Source organism: Cololabis saira, chromosome 11, assembly GCF_033807715.1.
Source record: "Cololabis saira isolate AMF1-May2022 chromosome 11, fColSai1.1, whole genome shotgun sequence".
NCBI lineage: Eukaryota > Metazoa > Chordata > Actinopteri > Beloniformes > Belonidae > Cololabis > Cololabis saira.
Window position 1 is genome coordinate 5,895,896 of NC_084597.1, and position 18,531 is coordinate 5,914,426.

General features: G+C 34.8%; 1 protein-coding gene across 1 annotated transcript in view; it reads right to left on the reverse strand.

Annotated features, from left to right (window-relative positions):
• Positions 1 to 2,669: 2,669 nt before the first annotated feature.
• eng (endoglin) overlaps positions 2,670 to 18,531 on the reverse strand; it is a 117,650-nt gene continuing 101,788 nt past the window's right edge. The window contains exons 11-14 of the mRNA XM_061733575.1: positions 4,387 to 4,398; positions 3,916 to 4,026; positions 3,773 to 3,820; positions 2,670 to 3,296 (exon numbers count right to left, since the gene is read on the reverse strand). Coding sequence (XP_061589559.1) covers positions 3,175 to 3,296; positions 3,773 to 3,820; positions 3,916 to 4,026; positions 4,387 to 4,398 — 293 coding nt within the window. The 3' untranslated portion in view covers positions 2,670 to 3,174. The remainder of the gene's footprint in view (positions 3,297 to 3,772; positions 3,821 to 3,915; positions 4,027 to 4,386; positions 4,399 to 18,531) is intronic.

Here is an 18,531-nt window from a genome sequence, read left to right on the forward strand (position 1 = left end):
CTACATCCTGAATGAAAATAAACTGAAAATGACAAAGACGAACAAAGTCTTTGAATACATGCAAACGTAGAGCATAACAATCTCTACCTGCAACCCTTTAAGAGCGATGACTAATCCAGCCTGAAAAGGCGTAAATGCAAAATATAAAGGTCTTTTTTCAGGAAATTTAAACTCACGGTGAAAATGTTTACAGCAAATTGGAAGGTAATGATGATGAGCTTATGAGTGTTTCTGCTGAGAAAGGATATTGTGCAGCCAGGGAAAAATACAGGAATTCGACCTCGAGGGCGGACTATTTTGGGGAAACTCCTCCCTGTGGACAAAGCTCTTTGAATGACGCTTAAGTCTATATATAAGTATGATGTATGAAAACTGATACGCAGTGATTTGGAGAGTCATTATGGGCACATTATTCAGCTCTGAATACAGCCATACATCTCAGAAAGTAAGTGGGACTGTACTTTAAAAAATGGGCTGCATTCTGAGCCCATGTCAATAAAGTACTTTTACGGCCAATGTTTAATTTCCTCCTTAATATTTTAGATTGGTTTTGATAAGTTATTAATAAAACACTATATTAATAATTCCTCTAACTATTAGGGCCAAAAATGGATACAGCGGCTGCAAAACACCCGTTGGATTGCAGGGAAATGGCACCATAAAGTTGTCAAAGATGACCCACAGGGCCACTTTAAAGTTAACCATAGATGGTAAAGAAGTAAAGAAATATAAGGAAAAAAAAAAAGAAAAGTCAATTCACCAGAAAAATCTAGCCTTAAGTTTCAACTTATCTCTAGATTTCTCAGTAATAAGAGGTAGATGTAAACCATTAACCTTGAACTCCGATTAGGGCTGGGCGATATATCGAGATTTTAATATATATCCATATATTTTCAAACGAGATATGGTACGAGACAATATCGTTTATAGCGATTTCTAAAAAAAAAAATATATATATATTTTTTTTTTATGATTTTGATATAGCTTATATTTTGACAAATTGACACAAATGTTTTGTTATTTGCACAACTGTCAACCTCAGTGGAAAAGTCTGCCTGTTACTGTCTACATTGTATTAATTGCAGTGTATTTTAATTTAATTGTTTTGCAGGAAAGGGATATTTGTTTTATTTTATTGAAGAAGCATTTTTATTCTATATATGCAGGCAGTTTATTTTTATTTCATTTGTTTTATACATTTTGATATTGTGCAGACCTCTGTTAACAAAGGAACCTGTGTGACATTTGGCACGAGGCTTTGTATTAAAACTGACTGTTTTTTTAAGGGTTTGCCTCAGAAAAAAAGGAAGCTAACAGAGATGCTAACAGAGATGCTAACAGAGATGCTATGCTATAATGCTTTGGGGGAAACCCCAATTATGGCACAGAAAAAATATCGATATATATCGAGTATCGCCATTCAGCTAGAAAATATCCAGATATGACTTTTGGTCCATATCGCCCAGCCCTAACTCCAATTAATACAAATACCCCTGGAGGTGAGCATTTCATTTGAGACCCAAACATTTCAGATCTTTCAGTCCCCATGACACTGTCGATGACTTTCTGGGACTGACACAGCCAGTGGCCCCTTCATATTCTGATGTAGGCATAACAGCTTTTCATCTGCGTTTCAAGGTCCGTCTTTTGACGGTTTGTCTCCTGTTTAACTGTTATTGTGCTGCCATCACACAGGCACAATTCATTGAAAGGAATGCAGTGAATTTCCTGTTAGCTCTTGGGGGATATGGTTTGTTTTTCCTGTTGCTGAGAGCCAGATTTTTTTATTTTTTTTTTATTTTGGCCTCTTTAACTTCCTGTCTGAGAGTTTGACTTCACAGAGAGGCTGCAAAGGTGGAGCATCAGAAGCTAATAGACAGGGTCAATTTTCACAAAATCAGAACCCCCAAGGCATTTTGCGAATATTTATAACTGACAACATTTCTAGGGGTATTAAGGGGTGCTAGATCCAAATCTGCTGTATATGAAGCTCAAAAATCTCCCAAAATTCCTCAAAATTGAGAAATCCAACATGGCTGAAATCTATTTTTTCATCTTTTTGACTAAACAAGATACAAACATGAATTAAATGTACTTTTGTAAGTTTTTCTACATGGGCAGTTTGATGCCATATTCAAAATCGAGATGTAATGTGAAGAAACTGCTTAGATATTGCAAAAAAGAGTTGTTTTTAACTATAAATAATTACTCATTATTATTATTAGGCTACTTTTACTTACTTTGTATTTTGACAGTATTTAAAGCAAAGAAAATATAGGCAATTTATGCAATTATAACTGAAAACTTTAATGTTTTCATACCTTTAAACATATTTAAAGGCAGAAACATGGCACAAGTTATTCTCGTGTCCAACAAAATATTCCTTTTTTGGGCACAAACAAAAAAGTACCAAAAGTTTTTATGTAATGATGAAAAAAAAACTTTTTTTTTTTTTTTTTTTAAATCGATCTTTAGACATATGAATCGATTTTTAGGAATTAATATGAGAATCGATTTACTTTGTATTTTGTTTTGAGGTCAAATGTACAAACAAATGTACAAAAAGTTACGAACTTGAATTAAATGTTCACAGGTTTTCACACATGGGAATTTAACATCCTGTCCTGTCAATAATCAGCACAAGTAAAGAGAAAAGGGTGGTCATTAGTGATAAAGAGGTTGTCATGTAGGAAAACTTACAAAAGTACATTTAATTCATGTTTGTACCTTGTTTAGTCAAAAAGATATACTGAAAAATAGATTTCAGCCTGGCGGCCATGTTGGATTTCTCAATTTTGAGGCATTTTGGGACATTTTTGAGCTTCATATACAGCAGATTTGGATTCAGCACCCCTTAATACCCCTAGAAATGTTGTATATTGTAAATATTCACAAAATGCCTTCAGCACTTTAAATAAGCACATTTTCAGAAATTCTGCCTAGACTAAATGACTAGAGCTTTGGTCACTCAACATCCACAGCTACAAACTCCCAGATCACATCCATTTCAGATGCGGTACGTCAAAAAATCATGTCTTGTGCTTTTTGAAACAGGAATTTAAAGGGGTCAGGGGATTGGGGGAAAATGCTTTTTGAGCATTAACAAAAGAAAAAACTAAAGAAAGGACCCAGATGAATGAGTTTGAAGGAGACGCTGCAGAAAGTGCTGTTATCTCATGCCATGCTGCTCGTCGGCGTGCTCTGGGTGCTTCCAATGCTCGCGTTGGCGCTGCTGTTCTCAGAGGGGGACGGGTTGGTGGAAACAGGCTGCCGCTTTGCTCTTGAGCAGGGACATCCTTTACGGAAAAAAAAAGATACAAGCCAATAAGAACTAGGAATGGGTGATATTTTACCGTTCACGATATACCGTCAAAAAAATTCTCCGCGGTAAGAATTTGTCATCTCGCGGTAAAAACGATAAATTCCCGTTGATGACGGAAGGAAGGAAGAAATGAGCCAGAATGAAAGAAAGAAAGAAAGAAATGAGCCAGAAAGAAAGAAACAAAGAAATGAGCAAGAAAGAAAGAAAGAAAGAAAGAAAGAAAGAAAGAAAGAAAGAAAGAAAGAAAGAAAGAAAGAAAGAAAGAAAGAAAGAAAGAAAGAAAGAAAAAGGATAAATTCCTTTTTGCAGTTTTATAGTCATTTTTATCGTTATCGGGATAAATGCCAGAAATGATCGTGATACATTTTTTAGTCCATACCGCCCAGCCCTAATAAGAACCTGAGGGGCCAAAAACAGAAAAACAAATAGAAGAAAAGTGAAGTCCCTCACCTGGAAGACTGGCTGCAGTCGAGCTCATGTCCAGTCTGGTTGGATACCCTGAGTTAAACAGAATAAAACCATTTCAATCCCACATTAATCAACTCAGATCGATATTCGAGCAGAAAAAACTGTGTCCTCGGTCACGCATTTACCTGTTTTAATTTTGATAAACCACAGTGCTCCAATAAGTAATACTCCAATCACGAATCCTCCGAAAGCGATGCCCAGGACCCCGGAGAGGCCGAAGTCGAAGCACGGTGAGGCTGAAACAGAAAGATGACAGAGCAACGTATGCAGGCGTCAGTTAAACAATAGCAAAGTAAATATTCTGACATATAAAAAGTAAGGGTGTAACAATATATCGTGCCACGAAATTTTGCGATACAAAAACGTCACGAAACGTGTCGTGGAGGTGACAAAGTGTATCGCGATATTGGTTATTAATATTAATCTATTGTTTTGACTAGAAACGACCGCGCCTCGACCCGCGGACCAAAATCTTCCTCCGCTCAGAAGAAACTAGTTCCGTTTTGAGCTCTGAACTTTTACTGATGTAAGGCTGGTGTAGAGTTAAGCCTTACCTTATTAAATTAAACCTTTTTGGGGTGGTGAGTAGGATAAACACGGGGAAACATCTGCTGAGTTCCAGTGTACTTTAATGTCCCTCAACAGTGTAGGATTTTAGAACATCAACACAGCACCTAGTGCCGTACTGTGGCGTATCACTCCGCCCAATCTAAAACAGACTAATCACTACAGATAAACTGACTAGTGTCATTATAGTCCCTGATTTACATCAGAATATAAAGAATATATTTATAAAATAATGAACCCTGAATTACCAAAATAACCTTCTTAACATAAATAAATCTCCTCTTACTCTCTCTCACTTATAAGGTGAGCATGAATCAATATTTTTTATGATGTAAAATTGTATGTATTTATTTACTTTTATTTATTTATTTAATTTTAGTTGTTAAATTTCTGGAAAAGAAAAAAAGTCAAATCATACATGACAGAAACTATTCAGTTTGTGGCTAAATATTTGTACTTGTATGAAACTGAAGATCATAATGCAAACCTGACATTTAGTTTTAGTTCAGTTTGTGGAAAATGGTTGGCCTGGCTTTCTCTTTAAAACTTAAACAGTTATAAAGCATTACAAACTGTAACAATAGGGCAAACGTGCAGCATTGTTTTGTATTTTGTGTCTTTCAAATAAAAGACAATTTTTTCCAGTCATATGTTCCTCATTCAAGGTTGTTAAAAAAATACTGCTATAATATTGTATCGTTATCGTGACCTCAATATCGTGTATCGTACCGTATCGTGAGATTAGTGTATCGTTACACCCCTAATTAAAAGAAAACCTGCTGAAATGAGAAATCTTGAAATTTGATATTGTGATGGGAGCAAAATACAACGGCATATAACACTTTGTGCTATTTAGGGACCTGAATCCAAACCTGAAAGAAGCAAAGTTTTAAGAGAGGTGAGTCATGCATTTCTTTCTCAGGCTTTTATTTCTGTATCAGATATATAAAATAAACAATTTTAATGACAAATGAAAAACATATGATGGATCATCACTAAGTTCAAGCTGCACTGAGCCTTTTGTTCTCTGCGGATCACAATCCTGCAATAAAATATGAGAAAAAAACGTAAAAAGCTACCGGCAGAGCTCCGGTTTCTCATGAAAATACATTTAAAACTAATCTGAAATGTAATTTCTTTGTCAATCAGATAACCAGAAGGACATTCAGGGGTCCACGGACGCCCTGCCTCGCAATTTTGTTGAAAACGTTCCAGATCTCCATTAAATGGATTCAAGGTTTCAGGTGCTCAAGTGGTCGAGCTTCCACTCCAGCTACCCACTTTACACTTTTTAATAAAACTTGCTAGCGCCTGAAAAAATCTTTAAGAAGAAAAAGAAATGAGTAATTCATATTGTGGCCAAACTAAACCTTTTCTTTAGCTGGTAGTTCTTGCTTTATCTGAGTTTCTTACCCACAGCACAAGTGTTTTCTGCTCAACAAGATCAATAATAATCGCCTGGTGCTACTTGTTATGTTTCTCAATATAATTATCTCAATCATGTTTTGGCTTTTGAATAAATGTTACTTTGGTTAAGAAGAGTATTTTTGGTCAACAGTTCAGGCACAGTGCCTCACGATTATTGCACTGTAATTTATTTTAAATCTGAAGAAGGATTTCATCCAGAACAAGAATGTCTTTTATTTCCTTCAGACAGCTCACATTTTGTGAGGTTACTGTTCCCAATCCTCCCAAATACCAAAGATTAAGGTGAGAACATGAACTCCAGACAAGAATAAAACCCTTTCCCTTCAGCATCAAGTGCTCACGAATGAATACCCAAACAAACCTTATGCCATACTGGAAAAATGATATGTGGAAGTTAAAAAAGAAGACCTTTATCGCCACGGAGAGGAAAGCTACACTTGAGGAATAGAAGGAGAATATTTATCCAACTACAGAAAGAAAGAAAGAAAGAAATGAGCCTGAAAGAAAGAAAGAAAGAAAGAAAGAAAGAAAGAAAGAAAGAAAGAAAGAAAGAAAGAAAGAAAGAAAGAAAGAAGGAAATGAGCCAGAAAGAAAGAAAGAAAGAAAGAAAAGAAATGAGCCTGAAAGAAAGAAAGAAAGAAAGAAAGAAAGAAAGAAAGAAAGAAAGAAAGAAAGAAAGAAAGAAGGAAATGAGCCAGAAAGAAAGAAAGAAAGAAAAGAAATGAGCCTGAAAGAAAGAAAGAAAGAAAGAAAGAAAGAAAGAAAGAAAGAAAGAAAGAAAGAAAGAAAGAAAGAAAGAAAGAAAGAAAGAAAGAAAGAAAGAAGGAAATGAGCCAGAAAGAAAGAAAGAAAGAAAAGAAATGAGCCTGAAAGAAAGAAAGAAAGAAAGAAAGAAAGAAAGAAAGAAAGAAAGAAAGAAAGAAAGAAAGAAAGAAAGAAAGAAAGAAAGAAAAAAAGAAAAGAAATGAGTCTGAAAGAAAGAAAGAAAGAAAGAAAGAAAGAAAGAAAGAAAGAAAAGAAATGAGCCTGAAAGAAAGAAAGAAAGAAAGAAAGAAAGAAAGAAAGAAAGAAAGAAAGAAAAGAAATGAGCCAGAAAGAAAGAAAGAAAGAAAGAAAGAAAGAAAGAAAGAAAGAAAAGAAATGAGCCAGAAAGAAAGAAAGAAAGAAAGAAAGAAAGAAAGAAAAGAAATGAGCAAGAAAGAAAGAAAGAAAGAAAGAAAGAAAGAAAGAAAAGAAATGAGCCAGAAAGAAAGAAAGAAAGAAAGAAAGAAAGAAAGAAAAGAAATGAGCAAGAAAGAAAGAAAGAAAGAAAGAAAGAAAGAAAGAAAGAAAGAAAGAAAGAAAGAAAGAAAGAAAGAAAGAAAGAAAGAAAGAAAGATAAATTCCCGTTGATGAGGTTTTTGTGTAACAAACATGGCGGATCTTAAGAGTGAGATAGATTTATAGTTAAAAAGATGGAGTTGAATTGGTATTTTTTTCATCGTCATTTTTATCATTATCGGGATAAATGCCAGAAATTATCGTGATACATTTTTTAGTCCATACCGCCCATCCCTACTATCTGGGTAGGAGGAAGAGAAGGAAGTGTGAAATCCTCGACAGCTACACACGACTGTACAGACTCCATTTCATTCAGGGGCAAATTATTCTAAGTAATGAGATTAAAAAATAGAGGGAGAGAGAGAGAGAAAGTAAGAGATGCCATTTCAAAACAGATGATGTCAAGAGATGATTATAAATACTGGAAAAGTAACTGGACAGAGTCTGACCGCAGATTCAGTGAGTGACAAGAGGTCACTGAACAAATGACATCTCCATCAAAGACAATCCATCTCAGCGCCTCCGTGACGCCAGCAGAGCTGTTTCACCAACACTATCCTGCTGTCACATTCTCAGAAGTCACTTTAAAGCAGCACTATGTAACTTTTCCACCTTAATATCATATTTCATCATCATCATTGTGATGGTACATCAACTTCCAACAGGTTTAATGAACCTCTGTCATGGTCTGAGGGGTCTGTATCGCCTTCACTGGCACTATGTAACTTTGAGGAGCATGATAGGAACCCTGCCACACTAAAAAACTACAACTTTTTACGGCTTTGACTGCTTTACGGCATACGTCACTTCCCCCTCCTTCCCGATTCGTAGTCGAGACGAAAATGGGCGGGGCTTGGAGCGCAGCTCTGCAGAAGCTGGTAACCCGTTGCTGCGTTGTGGCTGCAGCAGCTCCACACAACAGACGTGGGGAAAAGATCCTAATGGTTTAACTTTTCACCGCTTTCCTGCTCGGAGGCAGAACCACGCAGGCCAAGTATCTGAGATAACAAAGTAAAAGAGTGAAAGAGTCGTCGGCTCGCTTGGATCGCGGCTGTAACGACCAAACACCTTCCACACAGTAAACCACAAACACTCACACAGACCGGGTCGGATCAAAACACGGGTTTTATTCCCCACTTCGCCAGCTAAACGCAGTTGCTGGCCAGCTCTCTGTGGTGCAATTAACCCCAATCTTCAGATAAAACTAGTTTGTTGGGGAAAAAATATTAACTCTATTTGTAGCTGCAGAGGAAAAAAATAATTTCACGAGGAAAACAAAAATATTGCTCACGCCTCGGAGCCTCTTCGGCATAATATAGCAGTCAAAAAAGAAAAGAGAAGTAAGAGTAATACAAAACATGTACTGTATGTTGTAATTTATTGAAACACATGGCGAGTCAAACATTTACCAAAGCAGCTGCCAAACACTCCTAAACAAGGTAGCCGGAGACGTGGGTTGTGCAGAACTGCGGCAGTAAATCCTTCTAAAGAGTGGAGCTCCGACGAGGAGCTCCATTCTTCAGTAGGGATTTCATATGGATCCAGACCGTTAATAATCATTATTTTCTCCATATACCACTCCCTGGCTTCCTTGTTTAAGGTATCCCGGTAAATTCCAGTTCCTTTCCAGCAGTTTAACATATTTTTTTTTGCGTTCCGTCTGTTCACTTGGTGAAACAGAAAAGTTCGTCCCGTCTTCTCTCAAAACAAATGCAGCGACGGGACAGGAGTTTTCCGGCAGTAGGCGCTGGTGCTCATGGGAAACGTAGTGTTCTTTCTGGTAAAGCACTACCGCTTTTGTCCAAAAGATGCCGCCAAACTCAGAAAAGCTGAAAGTTACGTTGTGCTGCTTTAATTAAATTCATTTTTTTAATCGAGTCCCACGTGGCTGCATTTTCGTTAGCCTTCATTATTTTAATTCAATCTATGAAGAAGAAGAAAACCCTGTGGACAAAGCGTGCACTATATTTGGCTTTGCAGTTGCTCATCACAGCTGCCGTTCTCACATGCAACACCGTTTCAATAAACACGTGGCACATTTTGCAGGAAAAGAAGTGTATTCTGTCCATTGTGTCCTCCATTTAATGCACCCCGGGGCAGCGGGAAATGTATCCCCAGAATCCCGGTATAATGCAGCCGAGACAGGTGAGAGAAACTAATGCAGAGGTGATGATTGCTTTCTTTCAAATGCTCAGGGTGCTGGAGGGGAGAAAACAGTGGACAACAGACGGGAAAAGCATGTGTTTGCACACCGATTTTGATGGATGTAAAAGCATATGTACACATTATCACTGCTTTGGTGGGGTTATTTGACAGCTTAAAGGTTTTTTAAAAGAAAAAAAGATTCAAGTGTTGGTAGCCTGGCAGAGGAATACTACGTTTGTATTTTGGTGAATTTAAAGTGTTTGACAATGAGTCAGTTAGATGCTTTATAATAAAAAAATGCTATTAGTTTCCTTCTTCCCTTCCTCTTTTCTCCCTTCCTTCCTTCCTTCCTTCCTTCCTTCCTTCCTTCCTTCCTTCCTTCCTTCCTTCCTTCCTTCCTTCCTTCCTTCCTTCCTTCCTTCCTTCCTTCCTTCCTTCCTTCCTTTTTTCCTTCCTTCCTTCCTTACTTACTCTTGTTCTGTCCTTCCTTCCTTCCTTCCTCTTTCCTTCCTTCCTTCCTTCCTCTTTCCTTCCTTCCTCCCTTCATTCATTCATTCATTCCTTCGTTCCTTCCTCTTGTTCTCTCCTTCCTTCTTCCCTTCCTCTTTTCTCCCTTCCTTCCTTCCTTCCTTCCTTCCTTCCTTCCTTCCTTCCTTCCTTCCTTCATTCATTCCTTCTTCCCTTCCTCTTTTCTCCCTTCCTTCCTTCCTTCCTTCCTTCCTTCCTTCCTTCCTTCCTTCCTTCCTTCCTTCCTTCCTTCCTTCCTTCCTTCCTTCCTTCCTTCCTTCCTTCCTTCCTTCCTAATGGAGAATATTTCAGAGTTTTAACATTGTGAACATTGATCCAGAGTTCATTTATAGCAGATGTCAGAGATATTAGAGGTGATATCCGCCCGTGGGGGAACATGGTCAATAATATATTGACAATGTTCAGTGTTTTTGACATCATGCCTGTATCAAGGTAATCCATTTTTATGCCAGACTATTATGAAGGAAACCTCTGCAGTGGCCTTGCCAGGCGAGTGTTTAATACTTGTTCCCAGTACTGCATGAAAGTCACGGGGCTTTCTTGTTCAGTTGAACAGTGAAGTGTTAGAGCACTCCATGTGGACCTCATTTCTATTTAAAATGGGTAAAATGATGGTAAAAGTTCTCTCCTCATCATCGGTTCACTGTTCCTGAGCTTTTAAACCCGTGTAGATGTTGGATGTTGCCAGAACTGGGAAGTACTCCAGAGAGGAGCTTTACCAGCCACCAGAAGAAACCATGAAATCCAGGCTGATATTAGGAATGGGTGATATTTTACCGTTCACGATAAACCGCCAAAAAAATTCCCCACGATAAGAATTTGTATCTCACGGTAAAAATGATAAATTCCTGTTGATGATGTTTTTGTGTAAAACTGATTTATGGTTCTGTGTTAAATCCACGCACAACGTACGTGAAGGAAGGAAGGAAGGAAGGAAGGAAGGAAGGAAGGAAGGAAGGAAGGAAGGAAGGAAGGAAGGAAGGAAGGAAGGAAGGAAGGAAGGAAGGAAGGAAATAAAGATATGAGAAAGAAAGAAAGAAAGAAAGAACGATATGAGAAAGAAAGAAAGAAAGAAAGAAAGAAAGAAAGAAAAAAAGAAAGAAAGAAAGAGAAAAAGAAAGAGAAAAAGAGAAAAAGAAAGAAAGATATGAGAAAGAAAGAAAGAAAGAAAGACATGAGAAAGAAAGAAAGAAAGAAAGAGAAAAAGAAAGAAAGAGAAAAAGAAAGAAAGAAAGAAAGAACGAAAGAAAAAAAGAAAAAGAAAGAGAAAAATAAAGAAAGAAAGAAAGAAAGAGAAAAAGAAAGAAAGAACGAAAGAAAAAAAGAAAAAGAAAGAGAAAAAGAAAGAAAGAAAGAAAGAACGAAAGAAAAAAAGAAAAAGAAAGAGAAAAAGAAAGAAAGAAAGAAAGAAAGAAAGAGAAAAAGAAAGAAAGAGAAAAAGAAAGAGAAAAAGAAAGAAAGAAAGAAAGAAAGAACGAAAGAAAAAAAGAAAAAGAAAGAGAAAAAGAAAGAAAGAAAGAAAGAAAGAAAGAGAAAAAGAAAGAAAGAAAGAGAAAAAGAAAGAAAGAAAGAAAGAAAGAAAGAAAGAAAGAAAGAAAGAAAGAAAGAAAGAAAGAAAGAAAGAAAGAAAGAAAGAAAGAAAGAAGGATAAATTCCCATTGATACGTGTTTGTGTAACAAACATGGAGGATCTGAGTCATTAGTTTTGCAGTACAGATGTAACTCATTTAATTGTTTTTATTAATTCAATTTAATTGGTGTAGTTTAGTAGTATTTAGTATTCTTTTAGAGCAGTGTTTTGAATGTGGTGATAGATTTATAGTTACAAAGGTGGAGTTGAATTGGTATTTCTTTTATTGTCATCGGGATAAATGCCAGAAATTATCGTGATAAATGTTTTAGTCCATACCGCCCATCCCTAGCTGACATACACAAATGCATACTGTACATATGCAGCGTTTAGATAATCAGATAAAGTATCAGTCATTTCCTTTTAAGGCCTGCGTTCCTGTGGAAGAGCTGGCTCTCCACAATTATATATGTGGGTACATTATGGAGGGAATTCCCAGGAGGCACATCCTCCTCCGAGCCGTCGGCATCCGAGGTACAAATGTACACATGTTGGGCTGAATAGGACGCTGTGCATCAGCTGTTTTTGACAACATGTTCCTAAATGACTCCCAGAGGTTTGAAAAAACAAAAACAAGCAACAAAAATCAGCTTAAGGATGGATTGATGTGATCTATTGACCGAGCATGACAGGAACATGTTTGCTTTATGATGCTAGTACTGAAGAACGTCTGTACACCAGTTTAGAGAGCAGTGTGGAGTAAAAGTAGCACATTTCAGGCACGGCTGGGTATCGATTCAAATGTCAAGAATCGATTCGATTCCAATTCTTAAGATTCAGAATCGATGATCACGATTTGATTCGGTTCGATTTGATATTGATTTGGGTTAGTGTTATTAAAACTGTTTTTCGAGCTGTTGCATGAATTATATGACTGTAGTTGTGCAACATATTAATACTAGTATTATATTGGAATTAGGGCTGTTCGATTTTGCCCAAAAATAAAATCTCGATTTTTTTTCTCTCAAAATCCGATTTTCGATTAAGATTACGATTATTTTGTGAATTGACAAAAGGCAAAGAAATGATTTCAAATATGCTGTTTTTTTATTGAACATTTGCCCCATTGGGCTTTAAGTGCAAACTTTGCTCTTATTAAACCAAAAATGAATGAATAAAGTGCAAAACTCTGTAAAATAAGTTGAAAAAAAGTTTGAAAAAATATAATAAAATATAAAGTTTTATCTCTGAAAAAAAATAATCAGCAAATCAGCACTTGCAAACATACAGTAAGTTAGTTAGTAGTTAGTAACTAAATTAAACTAACTAACTAACTAAAGTAAGTTATATTTCCAATTAAATAAAACAAGACATTTTCTAATTAAACTAAACTGGGTGTTTGCATGCTAAATAATAATGCAACCCATGAAGGAGGTAGAGGTGTGTAATTTCAGTCATTACATTTGCTATTCACATTTGCAAGTTTTTTGCAAGGAACACGAGCCGGTCTACCCGGTGGCATGTTAGTTTATCACCATGGTTACAACGCCCCCTCCTACACTAAAGAGCCTCTCCCATGGGGCACTTGTCGCAGGTATTGAGAGGTATTTCCATCAATCATTAATATGTTATCAATCATTAATATGTGTGCAGACAAGGTAAAAAAAGAAAAGAAAAAAAAAAGTGAAAAATCGATTCTACGAGTTTCACGTTTTAACATCGTTCTAATTACATAATCGCGATTACGATTTAAAATCGATTAATCGAACAGCCGTAATTGAGATTAAACAGCAAGTATTGCAGCTAATGATACTGTAAGGACCAATCAGCTCCCAGAATGCTGATAGAACTGCTTTCAGAAACATCGTGGGTCAGAATTATCAAACAGATCCAGGGCAGCAAATAGAGGACGTATAGAATACGGTTTTATTTTTTAACACATTCCGTTTCTATTTTTTCCATTTTCTGTTTCTCTGTTTTTAATTTTTGAGAATATGTTTTTTAAGCATTTTATGCAAATTTAACCCCAAGAAAGTATATAAAGCAATGCTAACTGAAAACTTTAACTGTTTTCATACTGTTAAACATATTAAAAGGCAAAAACATGGCACCAGTTATTCTGGCGTCCAACAAAACATTCCTTGTTTGGGCATAAACAAAAAAAATAGCAAAAGTTATTTGTATGAAATAAATAACTAAGAAATAAACAACTCAAATATTCCTTTAAATATCCATTCTAAGTGCAAAAAAAGAAAGAAATTGCAACAGCTCAACAGCGCATGTGTGAATTAAATGATGTGACTACTGGGATTAAAGTTGTGAAAATGTAGTAATGAAAAAAAAAAATTGATCTTTAGACGTACAAATCGATTTTTAGTAATTAATATGAGAATCGATTTAGAATCTGAAAAATCGCTCTTTTCAACACAGGCAGCAGTCAGAAACAAGAAAAGTTACTCCTTCTAAATCAAACAATACGTCCATGTTCTGGCTTCTATAAATATCGAGGAGTGGAATGAGCATCTCACCTTGAATAACAGTTTAATTTATATGTTTAGTAGGAGAAGAGCTGGGATTGGAGCTCATCTGAGACTCTTTGTCTTTTAACAGTTGAAATTCCTCCAAATTCCTTCAATTGAAACCAGGAAATCTCTTCCAATCTTTCTTTCTTTTGAGAAACATTTAGTGTTTTTTTTCTACTTATCTTAAAACTCCAGGATTTTCTCCCACTTCTGTCGACAAAGTGGAGATCTTAATTCCTCAGAGCCCCCAGCTTTGGACCAAATAATTTCCGCAAATCATCCATTGACATCCCCAGTTTGAAGAAGCATTGTTATTTTATTTTTTTATTATATACTGTAGTGTCTGGCAGTCATCGTGTCTGCACGGAAATTAAATTCAAAGACAATCCAATAATCACTGCACATTTTTTAATTTGCCCTTTCCGTATTATCCCATCTTTCCTCAGCACTTTGACCTCTTTTTTTTTGCAGACTAAGATATTTCACGCTTTGTCTCTTCGGCTTAGCGTCATCAGTTAATACCCTTTATTCTTTGGTTCCACACTTTCCAAATAGGTTTGGACAGTAATGCTTTTACAATATTGCAGTTTCTTCTCACAGTAATTGAAAGACATTCTGGCAATGCGGTGTTTTAAGACTTATCTTGTCTTTGCCTCGTCTGTAATAGCACAGGTTTGTTGTTGTATTTATAGACACAGCTTTGCCTCTGTGATGTCTGCAAAATGTAGTCTTGCATTGTATGTTAAAATACTTTACAGTTAATCGATTGTAATGGTAAATTAAATTGTTCTAATAAATAGTTTTTGTCATTCATTGACTTTACAATGTCAGTTCCTTACAAGGACTTTAGATTTCACAACATTCAGAGACTTTAACATAGAAATTAGTGGTGGGATTAAAAAAATGAATTTAACTAATTAGAGGCTTTGTAATTAATCACAATTAATCGCATATACATTTTTGACACAAGAAGCAACATTTTTCAATTTAAAATGGATTTTGGTTTATGACTGAATCATTGAATTGACACATAAATAAATTGTGTTTATTTTTGATAACTGAGTGTTAACATATGTTTATGTTTATGTTTATTAAGGATCCCCATTAGCCGACGCACAAACGCCAGGCTAGTCTTCCTGGGGTCCTAAACATAAAGCGCAATATGAATAATAAGCATCTTTGAGATCTTTTAAAAGCACTCTATAAATAAAATTGATTATTATTATTATTATTATTATTATTATTATTATTATTATTATTATTATTATTATTATTATTATAATGATTGCATAGTCCACAAGGCACAAACTTAAATTCAAGTTAGCTATATTCAATATTTTTCAGGGCTTTTACTTTGAGTAGGATTTAAACAAAGTAAAGATACTTTTACTCAATTACAATTTTTCAGTACTTTTTTCCACCTCTGGCCATATGGGCTCAAATTAATGCCATAAGTATTTTGTATCTGTAAATAAACTTTGTACTTGTAGAAATGTTTTGTGCGTGTGCAAAAAATATTTGTACTTGCAAAAAAATATTTGTACTTGCAAAAAATATTTTGAGCGTGTGAAAAAAAATATTTGTACTTGTAGAAATATTTTGTGCGTGTGCAAAAAATATTTGTACTTGCAAAAAATATTTGTACTTGCAAAAAATATTTTTACTTGCAAAAAATATTTTTAGTTGCAAAAAATATTTTTAGCGTGTGAAAAAAAATATTTGTACTTGTAGAAATATTTTGTGCGTGTGCAAAAAATATTTGTACTTGTAGAAATATTTTGTGCATGTCAAAAAAATATTTGTACTTGCAAAAAATATTTGTACTTGCAAAAAATATTTTTAGCGTGTGAAAAAAAATATTTGTACTTGTAGAAATATTTTGTGCATGTCAAAAAAATATTTGCACTTGCAAAACATATTTGTACTTCTAGAGTAGTACAAATATTTTTGCAAGTACAAATATTTTTTCCAAGTACAAATATTTTTTGCACACGCACAAAATATTTCTACAAGTACAAAGTTTATTTACAGATACAAAATACTTATGGCATTAATTTGAGCCCATATGGCCATTACTACGTTTGATTAAACAATTGTAATCTGAGCACTGAGTGCTGAAACAGTGACATCTAGCGGCCGTTGGCGGTAACTGCAGCCCAGACAGACGGCAGCCCCGGCCAACAGAGGGACATTCCTTAACCCTGAATAGAAACAGAAACATCACAGTGACTCCGAGCAGGCCGTCGTCTCCAGAGACCTGTTTTCTCCAATCAGTCGCTCTGTTAGTTTGTATAAGTGAGGCTTTGACAGCAAAGCTGAATAAACAGGAGCAGGAAGCAGAAGCTCCAGTGCAGGTGGAGGGGAGGAGACACCAGGCCTCTGCAGGAAAACTAGCAAACAGGAAGGATTTCTGAATGGAGCACTCACTCATGCCCAGAAACAAGTCCTGTTTATATATAGTAACCTTTTTTTTTAATCTCTTGATGAGCAAATGAACTGAATCTTGTAAACAAAGCTGACAAATTAACATGTAATGGATCTATTTTTGAAACATCAGCTGGTCTTATTTTTCAGAAAAAGGAAAAAAAGGAGGACAAACTGGGCACTGGAGATGAATATCCAAGTTTTAAATCATCTTTTTACCCAGACAGTGAATGGAGATATTAATTATGATGTCAGACACAAGTCTCTTTTCAAAATGTGTATTAATATATGTAGATATATATATGTATATTATGGCTATAGATATGTTATATTAGGGCTGTGCGATTAATCGTAAGACTTAAGACTCATATCCGGCACTTTTTAATCCTCATATTGTACATTTCTGTTTATTTCTGTTTATACATTTTTATTTTATTCTATCTCTTATTTTATCTCCATATATTTGTTTGTTTTTATATTTTTATTTTTACTGTATTGCACCAATCATCACCACAACAAATTCCTTGTGTGTGTTAACAAACTTGGCAATAAACCCCCTTTCTGATTCTGATTCTGATTCTGATTCTAATCGATTTTAAATCTAAATCGGATTTATTAATCAAGACGATGTTAAAAAAAGGAAAATCGGAAAATGGATTTTCCTTTTTTGCAGCTGGCTGCATTACAGACAGAGCTCGTCTAGTCATCTTTGTTTGGTCAAGAAAAATTGTAAATGTTGTCACTTTACTAAACTCAAGGAGGATTTACAGTATCTTTCAATTGCACTTCATTCCCAATAGGGAAATTTGTTTGCTATTTTTCTTTAAAAATAAAGATAAAATATTTGAAACAATTTATTCCATTGTCTTTTGTAGTTTTACCAAAAAAATCGAAATCAAAAATTGGGTTTTGAGAGAAAGAAATTGGGATTTTATTTTTGTCCAAAATCGCCTAGCCCTAAGATATATAGATGTATATTATGGATATAGATATGTTGTATGTAGGTATGTATATGGATATATTGAGTTGTATTATACGTACAGTATTTGTGTATCTATATCTCTATTAATATATATTGATTTATAGTTATATGTAAATATGTCGATATATAGATTTATAGTAATTTGTATGTATATAATTGGAGGTAAATATATGAACCAGTATATACAGCATATCTACTTTTATATAGTTATTCAAGTATATTGTTATACCATTGCTGTCTATTGTTCTCTATTATATTGTAGTATTATAGTAAAGTAATGATAATGTAATACTATGCATAGGGCTGGGCGATATATCAAGATTTTAATATATATCGATATATTTTCAAACGCGATATGGTACGAGACAATATCGTTTATATCGATTTAAAAAAAAAAAGTTTTTTTTTTATGATTTTGATATAACTTATTTTGTGACAAATTGACTTGAATGTTTTATTTGAGATTTGTACAAATGTTTTGTTATTTGCACAACTGTCAACCTCAGTGGAAAAGTCTGCCTGTTACTGTCTACATTGTATTAATTGTGTATTTTAATTTAATTGTTATGCAGGAAAGGGATATTTGTTTTATTTTATTCAAGAAGCATTTTTATTCTATATATGCAGGCAGTTTATTTTTATTTCATTTGTTTTATACATGTTGATATTGTGCAGACCTCTGTTAATAAAGGAACCTGTGTGACATTTGGCACGAGGCTTTGTATTAAAACTGACTGTTTTTTAAGGGTTTGCCTCAGAAAAAATGAAGCTAACAGAGATGCTATGCTATAATGCTTTGGGGGAAACCCCAATTATGGCACAGAAAAATATAGATATATATATATAGAGTATCGCCATTCAGCTAGAAAATATCGAGATATGACTTTTGGTCCATATCACCCAGCCTTAATTAGTACATACATACATAGTAGCACAATTAAATTCTGGGCGTTTGTTTTGTTTTCTTTTGTTTGCTTTGATTTGCTTTGATTTTGACTATATTTATATACATATAATTGAGTATTATATCACTATCAGTATTGAACAGTTATTAAAGTAGGTATGGGTGTTTTATAAGTAAGCTTATTGAAACTCTTGTCATATATAAGAATGTAGATTTTTTTTTATATTCTGTTTTTTAATTTCTTTGTACTCTTTTTTAACATGCATGCTTGAAATAAAATCTTCAAATAAAATCAAATCAGAAAAAGGAAAAAAAACTGTCCTGTTTATATATAGTAACCTTTTTTAAATC